At 46.4% G+C, this 15,465-nt stretch overlaps 2 protein-coding genes across 10 annotated transcripts; one reads left to right on the forward strand and one right to left on the reverse strand.

Moving 5' to 3' along the window:
- Positions 1 to 2,463: 2,463 nt before the first annotated feature.
- LOC123396100 lies at positions 2,464 to 2,949 on the reverse strand. Its single transcript, XM_045091137.1, has one exon. The coding sequence runs from the start codon at positions 2,947 to 2,949 to the stop codon at positions 2,464 to 2,466; it is 486 nt and encodes a 161-aa protein (XP_044947072.1).
- Positions 2,950 to 6,334: 3,385 nt separating this feature from the next.
- LOC123396101 (transcription factor bHLH93-like) lies at positions 6,335 to 11,262 on the forward strand. 9 transcript variants are annotated; one of them, XM_045091143.1, is made up of 10 exons: positions 7,169 to 7,307; positions 7,449 to 7,638; positions 7,719 to 7,796; positions 7,954 to 8,100; positions 8,200 to 8,292; positions 8,387 to 8,488; positions 8,602 to 8,747; positions 10,181 to 10,327; positions 10,492 to 10,606; positions 10,970 to 11,262. In XM_045091143.1, exons 3-8 carry the CDS (start codon positions 7,770 to 7,772, stop codon positions 10,257 to 10,259), a joined length of 594 nt encoding a protein of 197 aa, XP_044947078.1. In that variant the 5' UTR covers positions 7,169 to 7,307; positions 7,449 to 7,638; positions 7,719 to 7,769; the 3' UTR covers positions 10,260 to 10,327; positions 10,492 to 10,606; positions 10,970 to 11,262. The 9 variants fall into 9 exon arrangements, with proteins under 9 accessions (XP_044947081.1, XP_044947078.1, XP_044947073.1 ...); XM_045091138.1 differs by having other exon boundaries at positions 7,449 to 7,796; XM_045091140.1 differs by having other exon boundaries at positions 7,449 to 7,796; positions 10,504 to 10,606.
- The last annotated feature ends 4,203 nt before the right edge of the window (positions 11,263 to 15,465 follow it).

Below are 15,465 nucleotides of genomic sequence, written 5' to 3' on the forward strand. Positions count from 1 at the left end.
TACCTTAGCGATATATCTTGCACATTGGGATTCCGGTGAGACTTTGAGTCTTCTCAGAGTTGAGGTTTTCCACTAAGGAATCCGACGAGATCACGAGTTTCGTGGTAGAGGATTACTATGTGTCGTGTGGTAATTTGTGATGGACTAGTTGGAGCACCCCTGCAGGGTTTAATCTTCTGGAAAGCTATGCCTGTGGTTATGTGGCAAACATGGATATTTTTTTAAAATCCAGTTCTAGATAACTTAAAGTAATTCAAATAAAACTTGCCAAATGTGTGCGTAACCATGACTATTTCTTTTAGAGCTCCTTCTCTGATCCAGAACACATTGGGGTTATGAATAACGTAAGTAGGTGTCCAGGATCACTTAGTGATCATTCTAGTCTTCGATCGTCTTACGTAGACCACCATATTTTATTTTTGTTCTTCGTAAGTTAGCCACCATATATTGGCTTAGGATGCTGCAAATCAAACACTTAACCCTACCTCTCCAATTAACTTAGTTAGACTTGATACCAAGGTCATGAGATTGTTGAGTCCTCGTGGCTCACAGTTTACTACAAACACCCACAGGTACAGGTACCCCATATGTAGGTCTTCCAGAGGATACCCAACTGATGTGGGAGTTCGACGAAGACAGTGGCAGGGTGTATGTGACGTATCCCGAGGACTAGAGGTGCATGGTCATGATTGTGGGACTAGCAAGATGGGATAGCATGATTTTGCTGTTGATCTTGTCCGTTGTCGGACGCTGTCTTATGTATGAATAACGAATGCTTGTGTGGATTGTAATTTAGCATGTGGCGAGTGTAAGCCGAATCTTATACTCATCTCTCTATTTGTGTAATGGCAATGTTATCCTTCTTCCGATACGCTTAGATGCGGCCCTTTCCCCTTTTGAGGCCTCGCCCCAAAATAATGAAAGTGTCGCGTCTTAGTGGTTACACTTTTGCATAGTTGGTGTAGAACACATAGGCCTCTGTCTTTGAACAAAACTTCATTGGCATTATCTTCACATGCCTATCCAACGCCTCTCGCTGATATTCACCTTGCCCAATATCCATGTCTAATTCATCATCATCATGGTCATCGTGCCCACTAGGAGCACTAACACCCTCCTGCAAATTTTGAAATAAAGAGATGTAAGTTGTTGTCACTCAGATGTTATGTCATTCCCTTCCATACAAATTATTCAATGTACTTGGCTCGCATCATTAACGTAACATTCGTTGAGATAGTTCTACTTATTTTCAACATCAACATCCACTCGTTGAGTTTTAAAAGTAACACATGCAAATTTCCGGTTGCTTGTAAAAAGATGTCAAAACACACGTCACTTACATTAGCACTGTCGGCTTCAGCCTCACTGATATGGGTGTCCTCATGATGTAGGTTTTCATATGACGTCCAAGATTGATTCTCGCTTCTAGATTCATAGCCAGCATATCCGGTTTCATGCTCCATTGAAACACCTTCAAATGGAGTCCCCGATCAATCTGTACGCTGCACAACATCATCAGAAACATATTCAGTTCAAATGCAAAATCGATGATGTCATGTGATGCACAAAATAATATGTCAAGGAGCAAGATTGGTAGCAGTAACGATTCATATGAATATTTTCGGTACCACATCAATGTACACAAAGGCACCCTCACATGGTTCAGGTATATCAACAAAGCAATGAATTTTTTTGGCACCATTACAGTGTGCACAAAAAAAGAAGAGTGCCAAGATCAAACCTTTGGTTGATTAAGTTTTGACGTAGTCTGGGATCGACGACGTCCTTGTCTCGTTCGACGACGTGGAAGAGGCAAGTGTGTCACACAACGCCAGGTGGGGAGGAGTGCCGAAAACGACATGCTTGGCGCCGTTGCGGTGAGGGTGACGACAACGGTGCCGCATGCAAGGAGGGATGCTAGACGGTGCCACATGTGACGTGTCCCATGAGCCCAACGTTGACGTGAACTCGAACGGGGTCCATGCAGGGGACGACGACGATTCATGATGGCCACCGATCAAACTCGTGATGACAACTATAGATTAGGAGAGGCGACGGTTTCGGGTTTTTTTCTTGCGAGAGGCCGGTATGTAGTGTAGCCGAACATATGCTTATACGAGGCCGTGCCAACGGGCCACCACACGTACGAAAGTGCATTTGTCACAAAACCAAACTGCTTTAATATTTATCTGTATTAATGCTTGAAGTAACTTACACACGAAATACAAACTTAAAACAGGGATGAAACACTCAATACACACCTCAAACAATTTATACTAAAGATTACCACTTGATTCTTCTCGCGAAGTCAACCACGAAGCAAACAACACCGGGCTACTTGCTCATATGATTTCATCAAAACAGAGATATGTACTCACCTTAATAGTTTATTTATTTATTCTTTCTTCTAAAGGAAGATTGATTTATTTCTGATGTTTGTCGCGTTGTTTTAATTAGGCGTACTCAGCAGGGTGGGCGACCAGGTATGCCTTGACCATCTTGAGCTGGTCTGGTCGAGGTACCCGGCGGCGAGCGCGCCTGGTCCTCCGTCGACAGCGCCCCGCCGCCGCCGAGCCTCTCGTACTCCACCCTGAGCTTCGCCACACAAGCACCGTCCCCGGCCGCCATCTCGAGCACCTGCGACTTGAGCTGGCCGCTCACCTTGCCGCCCTCCAGTATCTCCGTCTTGAACACCCTAGCCGCGTTGTCGCGGGCCATCACGCGGCTCCTCATCACGCCCGAGCCTGACAGCTCCGCCGCCGCCGGGCTGAGCGTCATGGTGAAGACGCTGTCGGGTCCGCCGTCGCCCTCGACGTCCACAGCGTCGATGAAGCCCGCGCAGGCCTTGGGCAGGGCGACCGTGTCCTCGCCGGAGAAGACCACCTTCCACAGCCGCTCTGTCGACACCGCCACGGCGCACTGCTCGGTGATGACACAACCGGCGACCATCTTGTTCTTGTCCGTCGGTCACCGGCTCGCTGCACACTAGCGCTGCTGGCAAGTTCTAGTGAAGAGTGAAGACTGGTGATGAGTGAGAGCAAGCAAGGGGCTGATTTATATAGAGTAGGTGCAAAAGAAAAATTCAGAGCAAGGCAAGAGATCCATAAAATAGTAATTGATGAACTTGGACACAAGATCACATGGTTTGACTCTTGGAGCGTTCAGGCTCCTATTTTTTTTTATTATATTTTTTGAAACGGAGGCAAAGATTGCCTCATCTATTAAATAAGCAGAAGAGAATTGCCCAGTTAATCACGGAAAACTGGGCAAAAACCGATACAACAAGGGTCTAGCCCACTCCCATAGACTGACACACTCAGGTCAAAGCCCACTCTTATCGACGACACGTCGACCTACAGCCAAACAACGCAGCTCCGACTCTGACGGAGAAGTTTGTAGGACAAAACCAGGCACGACTAGCGCCACGAAGGATCGCCGAACGGGCTATCTGCAGCTAGTCATCGTATACCGCAGGCCCCTCCGCCGCAGCTTCGACTCCATAGCAACAAACAAACCGAGACAAAACCATGGACATGCCGAAGAAGAGCCGACTACCGCAACCATTGTCGCGTTGCCGACATCGCTCCCACCCTCATCGTTGTCACAGAAGTCTGGAAGCCACACCCGCCACCAACCGCCGTCTACCGGTCCCTCTCACCAACGCCAAGCTCCCAAAACGAAGCCCTCAAGAGGGAATACGACACCAATGCGTCATCATCGTCCGATCACAGATCAAGGTTTCCCCCGGAGAGACCGAAATGGCCAGATCCGCGCAGGAGGAGTGACAGAACAAGCAACGATGCCTCCAAGAAGGTCAACGACGGCCAGAGCCGTCGCCATCGCTGGTCACGACACGAGGCCAAGACATGGTTTTCACCAAGCTCCACACCACCTAAACCACAAATCATCCTGCACTGACGTCAGTAAGCCCTCCAAACGCGACCACCATCGAAGTTGCCCATGCCCGCCGCCACCACGGCCCCAATAGACCGCGCCAGATCCGTGCGCGCAAGCGGTCCGCCAGACCCCGCGCCTGCACCAAGCCCGTGTCGCCTCCTGCGGCCGCCGCATCCTCCTGCGCCACTCGACACCGCCGCTGCGCCCCAGCTCCTCCCCTTGTCGCGCCGACAGCACATCACCTCCCCTCTGCCGCCACACCTCCCGAGCCCCATGCACCACCGCCGAACGCGGCCGCGCCGCCGAGGGCGCGAGATCCGCCATGCACGCCATCGCACGCGCCCGCATCTAGCGCCGCCAAGCCCCTGCCGCCCGCCTCCACAGCGGGCCATCATGGCCGAGCGCGCCGCTCCGCACCACCGCGTCGGGGCCGCCCCGGCCGCCAGGCACCTCCCCCGCATATCAAAGCCAAGGGAAGCTGCCCCCACGGCCATGCCTCCCCACCACCGCGCCGCTCGGCACACAGCCCACGCTCCGCCGTCGCCGAGACTGCGCCGGAGAGCCGCCGCGCTGCTGCGCCCGTCAATAGCGCTGCATCCCGCCGTGGCCTCCCCATCGCGCATCGGGGCCACCGCGCGAGGAGCCGAGAACGCCCCGCCGTCGCCGTCGCCGGCCAGGCTTTGCCTGGCCACACCCTGTGGCGGCGGCGAGGGGGGAGGAACGGGGTGGAGAAGGCCTCTGGCGGCGGCGGTCTGGTCGCCCTCCCTGTCGCACGCGGGGCGACACGGGAGGGGGGGAAGCCAAGACAGGCTGCTATTTCTTTGTGCAGCTGTTCAATCTTCTTCCCATGTGTTCGTGCTGTTGACTGCTCGGTCTAGATTATAGAAGGGCTAAAATTCCTAATAGGAACTAGCAGATAGAAGGCGCGGCGGCATTGCCACGCCCTTTTCTAAGCCCGTAAGTGTGTGTGTGTGTGTTTTATTTTTTATTGTAAAGTAAAGATGGGATGACAGTAATATTGGGGTTTTCATTGCACAATGGTAAACTATGAAAACAATGTGATGATTTGGAATCGGTTGTTTATTATTTGACACTTCAAACTTCTCTCTATCTATCAAAATCTTATGCATCATTAACAAAAAAATTAAAGCATATGGTTCTGTGAAAAGTCAACTTTGTAATTGCTGCAAGTTCAAAATAAAACTATTTTCCTGAGTGTAGAGTATATTCATGTGGGTTGTACCTTATAATCAATCCAGTATTACACTCTCCTACAGTATTATGACCAAAAGTTTTCTGGATAGTGCTATCAAAGTTACCATTTTTCAAGAATTTTCATGACACGTCGATCCTAAAAGCATCTATCACTACTAGGAAAAGGGCTATAGATGATATAGATACTAATGGCGCACCATACAAGCAGTGTGCCACTATTATATAGTAACGACGCACCATGTGAGGTGTGCCATTAGTGTGGTGGATACTAATGACGCACCACACTCTCGATGCGTCACTACTATATATATATATATATATATATATATATATATATATATATATATATATATATATATATATATTGCAAAACTACTAATGGCGTACCAGAAGCTGGTGCGCCATTAGTAACCTGCTTACTAATGACGCATCTGTTAGTAGTGCGTCACTACTATATTTTTTTTTTGGTTTTTTTAGTAGCTAGTGCGTCATTAGTAACCAGTGTTACTAATGGCGCATCTGTTGGTGGTGCGCCACTATTTTTTTTGCAGAATTACTAATGGCGCACTAGAGGAGGTGCGCCATTAGTAACCAGGGTTACTAATGACGCATATGTAGGTGGTGCGCCACTACTATAATTTTTTTTTTGCAAAACTACTAATGGCGCACCACCACCCTCGCCACCGAGCACCCCCCGCACCCTCCCCCGCTCCACCGCCGTCGAACACCCACCGCACCCTCCCCCGCTCCACCGCCGCCGCCGACCCCCCGCACCCTCCCCGGCCCGCTCCACCGCCCCCGACGACCCCCCGCACCCTCCCCCGCTCCACCGCCGCCGCCGACCCCCCGCACCCTCCCCCGCTCCACCGCCGCCGCCGACCCCCCGCACCCTCCCCCGCTCCACCGCCGCCGACGACCTCCCGCACCCTCCCCGGCTCCACCGCCGCCGACGACCCCCCGCACCCTCCCCCGCTCCACCGCCGCCGACGACCCCCCGCACCCTCCCCTGTCTCCTCGCTCAGTTCCTCCGAACAGAATCGGCCGAGCGCACCACCCACCCCCTCCCACCCCCCGAGCGCCATTGCTATCCAAAAAAAAAATATTACTAATGACGCACTTCTTTGGGGTGGGTCATTGCTATCAAAAAAAGATTACTAATGGCGCACCTCTGTGAAATGCGCCATTGCTATATAAAAAATATACTCCATTTACTAATGGCGCATTGCGGATGCGCCACCCAGATCCGCCCCGCCTCTCCGGCCCAAGCTCTCCAGGAGGAGGAGGAGCATCCGTCCTCGGGCCACGACGGCGTCTTCGAGGTGCGCCGCAAGTTCCCACGCCACGACAGGAGCGGCAAGCACCTGGCGAACCTGCGGGCGCACGACGCTCGCTGCCACGGCCGCTCCCTCGCCGCCTGCAAGGTGGAGCCCGGGCTGGCTGCGGGGGCTGATGGCGGCGCGTTCGGCCAGGGCCAAATGTCGGCGATGCCGGCGTCGAGGGAGAAGCGGGTGGAGGGCATGCCATCCAAGAACCTGATGGTCGAGCGCCGCCGCCGGAAGCGCCTCATCGACCGCCTCTCCATGCTCCGCTCCGTCGTGCCCAAGATCAGCAAGGTGAATGAACACCACCAAATCATCCATCTTGGCAGAATGAGGGGTGGTGGAATCTTGGGACTGGGAGTAAATCTGAATGTCGTTCTTGATTTTGGGCGTTTGTAGATGGACAGGACGTCGATCCTGGGGGACACCATCGACTACATGAAGGAGCTGCTGGAGAGGATCCGGCAGTTACAGGAGGAGATGGACGGACCGGAGGCGGCGGCGGCGGCGCCGCCGCTGCTCAGCGTGTTCCGGGAGCTCAACCCCAACGAGATGCTCGCCAGGAACACCCCCAAGGTCAGTACAGGGATAGGATATCTTCTTCCGAGAGCTTGTGTCGCCAATGGAGCAGAGAGCTGCGCCATTGCTGCCGCTGCGGCTTGGAAAAAATGGTGGTGACCGAGGGATGTGTTGTTGCAGTTCGTGGTGGAGCGCAAGGAGGGGGAGGAGGGCGACACCTGAGTGGAGATCTACTGTGCGGCCAAGCCGGGGCTGCTGCTGTCAACAGTGAGCACCCTGGACACGCTCGGCCTCGACATCCAGCAGTGCGTCGTCAGCTGCTTCAACGACTTCGCCATGCACGCATCCTGCTCCGAGGTAACCAAGAACTCCTCCATCCATGGATTCATCATCCACCAGCAAACATGGATAGATTAATCTTCTTCTTGAGCTACCATCATCAGTTCAGCTGGTCAGGTCACCAATTCCATCTCATTGATTGGAGTTTTGTGGGTGCAGATGCAGAGGGAGATGATAAGCGCGGACGCCATCAAGCAGGAGCTGTTCAAGAACGCCGGCTATGGAGGCGGCTGCTTGTAGAGAGACGAGCAAGAAGCAGCACCATGACCACCACCACCATGAGTCCATGACCAGCAGGAAAAGCAGGAAGGATAATAAAGTAGAAGTAGTTGTAGCTGTAGCAGGAGCAGTGAGTAGAATTAGCACTTAGCAGCTGGTAGCAGCAGTGGCGAAAAAGGCTCATGATTTCTGAAATTCCGTTTGTGGCAGGTTGGATGTAGGTGAAGGAAAAGAGATTAATCTTGAGGACCACTGCCCAAGATGGAAGCTGCTGCAGCAATGCATCAGGTATCTTGGCCCTGTAAGTTGCTGCGACCTGTAGACCAATCCATTAGAAATATGAAATTAGAAAATGTAGTACTAGCGTTCAAGCAAGGAAAAAAAAAACAAAAAAACAGGGCATAAAATGTCACATATCTGAACATGGTGTTGTTTCTTTGTGCAGGGAGAGAGGGAGTTCTATGAGGTAACAATCGAGAATAAGATGATGATGTACAGGCTGAGCCGCAAGATTGTCGACACGTCCGAGGGGCCCAAGGATGCAAAATGGATCTTTGTGTTGAGCACAACGAAAATTCTGTACATAGGCTCGGTCAGAGAATAGTGGCATTTGTCCGTTGTCAGCAGTACTTTACTGGTACCTGGATCATAAAATTTACCTGTAACTGATGAAATAAGCACATTGTTGCAGAAAAGCAAAGGGACATTTCAGCACTCCAGCTTCCTTGCCGGTGGAGCCACATCTGCTGCCGGGAGATTAGTCTTCGCGAACGGGATCCTAAAGGTGCCTGGATCTGCAGATTTCAACTCTTGTCACAGTTTCATGTTTGGAGTTCCAAGCTCACCTGTCTGATTCAGTTACCCTTCTTCGTCTTCAGGCTGTCTGGCCTCATAGCGGGCACTACCGGCCCACGGAGGCGAACTTCCGGGAGTTCATGAAGTATCTCAGGAAGAGGAACGTCGATCTCACGGATGTGAAGGTGAGCAGACCAAATGTGATACTTTTTTAGCTGCTAAAGAACAGTGGACATTATGTTGGTGTTTTTCTCTGATAGAAGGAACATTTGTTTTTCTGTTGTCGGAATTGGTACAGTTGAGCCCAACAGAAGGCGAGGAGGACGAATGGCTGAGGAGGAGCCTCTCCCAGATGGATCTTTCTGCTATGGTCCTTCTTCCGCTACTTATATATGGTTTTAAGCTTGGTATAACAGGAGCCGCAATTTCTACAGTCGCATCCCAGTAAGTTTTCTATTACCTCGGTGTAATCTGAGTTCAAGAGAATTATGGAAGTCGATTCGACATATACCAGCAAAAGTCTCTCCCAGTTTGGTTCCTACTAGCCGTCAACCCGTGCGAACGCACGGCTAGACTCAAAACAGTTAATTGTAGTTGAATTTTATCAAGTAATCATTTTAACTTCAAACTTTGACCGAAGCTATGCAATGGTATATTAAATTTCATTGCGTAACCTAATGGGAAGGCTCGATTATTGTACTTATTTGTGGTAGACACATGAAGAAATGTTCCATTTATATGTAGAATACAATAACGTAGATGTTTCATATTCGGTTGTAGGACTACTGCGGTTGTTCCATCTCGGTAGAATCAACATGGTCATGCAATAGCTTCTCGTAGTTGACAATGTTCATCTAAGAAAAATTATGGTAAAACCTTCACTAATATGTTTTACCTTCTCAGGCCGTAAATCTGGGCTGCATGGTAACAACATCACTATAGAAATTCATATCCATGAGGCATGCATGTAAGACATTGCCTGTTTCATTCATAATCAGCTATAGAGAAATAAAACAATACAGTTATTGGAGAGCAAGTATACTTGAAATGACTGCCTGCAAAATCAACAGGTACACTGGAAAAAACAATATTGCGGTTAGTATTATTCCATGAAGTATTGCTTGTGTGAGGTACATGTACTGGCCGCTGACTTGTACGTCCAAGTAAATTGGACTTAGCTCCCACAGCATGTACCTGCGTAGTGGTGCCATCTTAGATATCCGCTGGCCACATAATAGATTGTTTTTTTAATTTCTGCCGCATGGCTGCTATAGGGTATGCTGTTGTTTTTTTGGGCGGGCTACTGGTTTATGCTAGGTCATTCTACGGATGGATAGATCATGGTTTTTCTTGGTTTGTAAGGGATACATGTTATGCTGGATCTAAAAAAATCCTGGTTTAATTCACGGTGCACCCCGTCGGCGACGAGCTCATGTGCGCCATGGCCAGGGGGTGCAGGTGCGTGCGCGACTCTGCTTCTCTCTGGCTACTCTGTCTGTGCCCTGCTCCGTGGTTTGGACAGTGTCGAATCGAGCTCATCTGAGGGGATTTGTTGTGATGACTGATGTGGGAAGATTTGGTTGCTGCTGGCTAAACTTTTAATGGCTTGGGGTCTAAAATGTCAGGCACGGATTGCTTATCTTGGTGGAGGGAGTAATTAGAGTTTTAGATTTATTATTATCGGCAGTGTTGATTCAGGTTCTCCTTGCACATGCACTGGACATGATTTGTCTTTTGTGCTTAAAAATATTAGTGCTACAATGTTCCCAAACACCTAAAAAGCTTAAACACAACCACTGTAAATTATCTGGGCATGACAGTGATTGATCTTAACTTTGCTTGATGTTTAGCTTATTTGGTGTTTGTTGGCCTCCCAGTTTTTCGCCATGTCCATGTGCCCTGTTGCTGCCAGCTGTGCATCCAACAGAGTCAGGAAGGCGAGATAGAGTATGTTGAAGGTGATGATATCGAGATGGGTGACATGGATGGTATGGAAGATTTTGAAGGCTTTGGTGATGAAGATGGTAAACATTTCCCTTGTTTCTACTGATTTTAATTTTGCATGTTATAGAGTGCTCTGATCTGTGAAGATACTTCTCATTTTTCCGTGTTCACTAGATAATGTAAAGAAACTTTACATTTTCTGAATTATGGGCCTTGAAATTCCATTATGACTTGTTTAATTAAGTATGCGGTGTAGAAATATTTATTTGGACAAAATGGTTATTTGGCATAGTAGTGCCAACTCCAAATCTGATTCAAGTTCAAAGATTGGGCGGAAATCTAGGAAGGTTATCACCGAGGTAAATCGATTGTTCTCACTATGATTTTTTTGATATGAGTATGAATATTCTTGATGTCATCATACACCATGTCGCCTATAAACATTGATAAAATCGAACACATCTTACTGTCTTGTCAGTTGTCACGTACGATTTCCTGTCCAACACATAAAGTAGTAGTGGTCTAGGGGGGATCAGTAATTATGCTTTTCTCTTTATGAAAGCTCTTTGGATGATTTCTTTATTGTAGAGGTTCTCCCAAAATATGCATTTGTTTCACAATGTTAGTTTTTCTTTCAAAGTGATTTCATCGTGCCGTACGCTAATTTGAACTAGCACAAATTCCTGCCGGAGAATAATTTGTTCCTCACCTTTCTGCAACAGGTGGAAGAAGACGAGGACAGGGGTAGCAGGCAAAGGACGCGAATGTGATTCTCCTGGCACGGCTTCAGTAACATGTTTGGTGTCGATGATGTTGTACTTTAGATAATTTTGCCTGTCTTTCTCGTGATGACCGCAGCTCTCTTCTATATGTGATGGTAGTTTAGATGGTCGATATATCGACTTGTAATGTGAAGACAAACTCGCTACTCGCGGTCTCGAGACTTGTAATGTTCTAACTTTGTTCGGTATTTTAAATTCGGAGACTAATATAATGAATTGTATTCGGAGACTAATCTTCTATTGTATTCGATAAATCTGTTGTTTATATGTTGTGCTATCTATATTCTATGCAATAATATATTTTGTAATCTGTGAAAATATCAGAAAAAATAAAATAAATACCTAATATTCATACTAGTGGCGCATCACTGAGCACACTAGTGTGTCATTAGTAAGCCAGAGCATATGGGTAAATATGGCCCTGGGAGGCATATTAATGGCACATCATAAGCTATACTAATGGCGCACCCGGATCTATACTAATGACGCACCCGGATCTATATTAATGACGCACCGTGAGCAATACTAATGACACACTACCTGGTGCGCCATTAGTATACCAGATACTAATGGCGCACTTGTAGTGCGCCATTAGTAAAAAAATCTAATGGCGTGATGCTAGTGGCGCACCTATAGTGCGCCATTAGTAGCAAAAAATGGTGCGCCATTAGCAAGCCTTTTCCTAGTAGTGTATAAATTGACCGGACAGAAAAAAAGGAAAAAATGATTTAATCGAATCCCTCGTATCCATCTCAAATATAGAAAGTATATGAGGGCTCGCGGACGCTTCAGTTCGCCACATAGGAGTAGAACATGACCCCATCCCGGAGCAATTTTCCTTTTCTTTATTTTTTTTCTTGATCTCTCTTCGTCTTCGCAAATCACGTGCAAGTGGCCGGAAAAATGAGAAAAAACTGAGAAATATGGTTGTGCGGGCGGATAAACAGAGACACGTCCGATTATTAACCAGGCGCGTCCTCGGGCGTTTAAGGGTTATATTTGCTATGTTCGACTGTAGATGCTTAACCCATGTCTACTATTCAGATTGCCTGATCCTGATGATCCTTCTAGAGTAAATAGCAAAAACTCTGCGTCCAAAAAGCTACTGCATGCTAGGGCTACGAAAAACTACCTGTTTTTTAATTTCCTGAAGTGCTATCATAATTTTGATTTGCTGATTCAAAAAAAATTAGTGTCCGTAAGGGTTGGGCTATCTGTCAGGTTTGACATGACATAAAAGTCAAATTGTTAACTTTGATTGTTAAGTTTTCTCTTCTAATGTTGAAGCAATACTCTTTTGCATAGTTATGGTAGAACACATAGGGGTCTTCCTTTGAACCAAACATCATTGCTATTATCTTCCAATGCCTCTTGCTGATATTCAGGTTGCCCAATATCTTCATCATCATCACTCATCGTGCCAACTGCCTGCTAGGAGCACCGCCAACCTCCTATGCAAAATTAGAAATAAAGAGATGTAAGTTGTGGTCACTCGGTTGTTATATCATTCCTTGCCGCACAAATTATTCACTATACTTGGCTCGCGTTATCAACATAAGATTCGTCGGGATCGTTCTTCTCATTGTCAACATCAACGTCTACGTGTAGAGCTTTAAAAGTAAGACATGTAAGTTCCGAGTTGCTTGTTCAAAAAACTATCAACAAATGCGGCACTTACATTAGCACTCTCGGCTTCGGCCTCACTGATATGGGTGTCCTCGGGAGGTAGGTTTTCATATGACGTCCAAGATTAATTCTAACTAGTAGATTCATAGCCAGCATATCCGATTTCATGCTCCATCCAAACACCTTCAAATGGAGTCCCGGATCAATCTAAACACCGCACAACATTATCAGTGACATATTCCATTCAAATGCAAAATTGATGATGTCCTATGACGAACAAAATAATATGTCCAAAAGCAAATTTTATGGTAGCAATCACTGTTAAGATGATTTTTTTCGGCACCATATCAATTTTCACAAAGGGACCACCAAATGGTTAAGTTATATAAATAAAGTAGTGGTTTTTTTGGCACCATTACAATATGCACAAAAAACAGGGGTGCTAAGATCAAACCTTAGGTTGATTAAGTTCCAACGTAGGCCGGGGGCCGACGTCGTCCTCGTCTTGGTCGACAATTTGGAAGAGCACGAAAGTGCATCACACGACGTCTTGCGGGGACGTGCACCAAAGACGGTGTGCTTGGCACCTCCAATTACGGGTAGGGCGACGACAGTGCCGTGTGAGAGCAGGGTTGCTGGATGGCGCCACGTGCGACGATGTAGATGAGCCCAACGACGATGTGAACTCGAGCGGGGTCGACGCTGGGGGCGGCGACAACTCATGATGGCCGCCGGTCAAAGTTGTGATGACGACTATGGATCGGGTTGGGACAACGTTTTTTTCTTGCGAGGGGACGATACATAGTTTAGCCGAATGTATGTTTATTAGGGGGCGGAGAAGACGGTAGGGCAAGGTTGGGTGACTGCCTCACCTTGATTTTCTAAAAAAAAAGTGTTCTTGTCCGACTAGATGGTTGTCTTCGAGCTAGTCGGGGTCTAGCTGGGAAAAAAAGACAAGCGGACAAGCAACCACGGCCGTGTGTATGAACTCCCGTTGTTAGGCTGTTTGCCATCAATTTAGCACTTAAGCTCAAGAGGCCGTGAACTTAGTCATGCACCTCAGTCACACACTATTGTGGGCATTCGGTTTTTGCAAGCGTATGTTCGAGTGCATCGACTCAGAAAATATGAGTCTACTTCCTATAAAAGCTGAATGCATTAGTTATAAGTCACGTCGAGCTCTATCGTTGTCCGACATCTCAACAAACCTTAGTCTTTCAATTCGCCATTGTTACTTATAGTGGCAACAACGTTTTATGCTAGAGTTTGCCCTACCTCATTTTTTCCGTCCTATGACAGCTTGTATGTATGGCGTATATGTATTGACGGTCCATCACACATATGAAAATGTTATATGATCAATATTGCCCTACGTCTGGGGTTGTCTAGTCATTTAATTTGAATTGACTGATAAGAAAGAAGTGCATTTGTCACAAAACCAAACTGCTCGAATATTTATCTTTATTGATGCTTGAAGTAACTTACACACGAAATGCGAGCTTAAAACAGGGATAAATCACTCAATACATACCTCAAACAATTCATATTAAAGATTACCAATTGATTTTTCTCGCGAAGTCGATCACGAGGCAATAAACACCGGGCTACTTGCTCATATGATTTTATCAAAACAAAGATATGTACTCACCTTAATAGTAGATTTATTGATTCTTTCTTGGAAAATTCTATTAAAAAGCGCCGCATCGTCGACATCCTCTTCCGCGGCTCTCTTCATCATGTATGCATGCATGCATGCTATGATGTCATCAGATTCGTTTTAAGTGATTGGAATTCAAAAAAATCTCTTAAACCGTTAATTCGATCGATGATTCGTTTTCGTCGTTGATTTGTTTCGACGAAATCTTCAAAACTAGATTCCATGTCGATATGTTTCGACAACTTTTATTTGCTCGCACTTACCACATTTATTGCACTTACTTGTCATATTAGTAAGTACTTACTTGTCTCATAAAAAATAACTTAATCGTCAAATTTTTAGAAATTGTGTATGAATATGACATCTCGATATAATCAAAATGACAAGCACAAATAACTTTTTTTAGACGATTACACGCAAAAATATATGACAACTCAACATATTAAAAACCGATAACCACAAAAAAAAATTGATCATCGTTTTTAAATATGGCAACTCGGCATAATTAAACTAACAAGCACACAAAATAGTTTCCTGGTAAAGTTGTATGTAAATATGACAAGTTAGCATATTTAAATTGACAAACACAACTTATAACATGATTTTATATCATGTATAATGAAAACTGCTACAAGACTTTATACGAAACAACATCAAAAAGTGCTAATTAAGTTATTTTTTTCACGCAAGTAAGTGGTTAATAATATGACAAGTGGGTCAAATAATGTGGCATGTATGAACGTAAAAAAATAGTTGACGGAACATGTCAACATGGGATCTAGTTTCGAAGAACTCGTCGCGAGAAAGGTAATGATGAAAGCGGATCATCGATTGAATTAACAGTCTTCTAGATAAAAAAATTATAAATTTTAAACATCAAAGGAAATCTTGATGACATCATTGCATGCATGTAGAAGTTTTCATTATACATGATGATATTATTACATGCATACATGTATGCATGAGAAAGATACTCCACTCACACTAATTTTGCATTAGATGAGTGATTAATAGGGTGTTAATTTTTGTATTGGAGCATGATTAATTGAGCCGCCACACTACAAGAAGCGGGTGCGGCGCCGCTGTCTAGTGTTGTCCTTCTTTCTTATAGTGGAAGATTGATTTATTTTTTATGTTTCTCGCGTTGTTTTAA

This window comes from Hordeum vulgare, chromosome 5H (assembly GCF_904849725.1).
Source record: "Hordeum vulgare subsp. vulgare chromosome 5H, MorexV3_pseudomolecules_assembly, whole genome shotgun sequence".
Lineage (NCBI taxonomy): Eukaryota > Viridiplantae > Streptophyta > Magnoliopsida > Poales > Poaceae > Hordeum > Hordeum vulgare.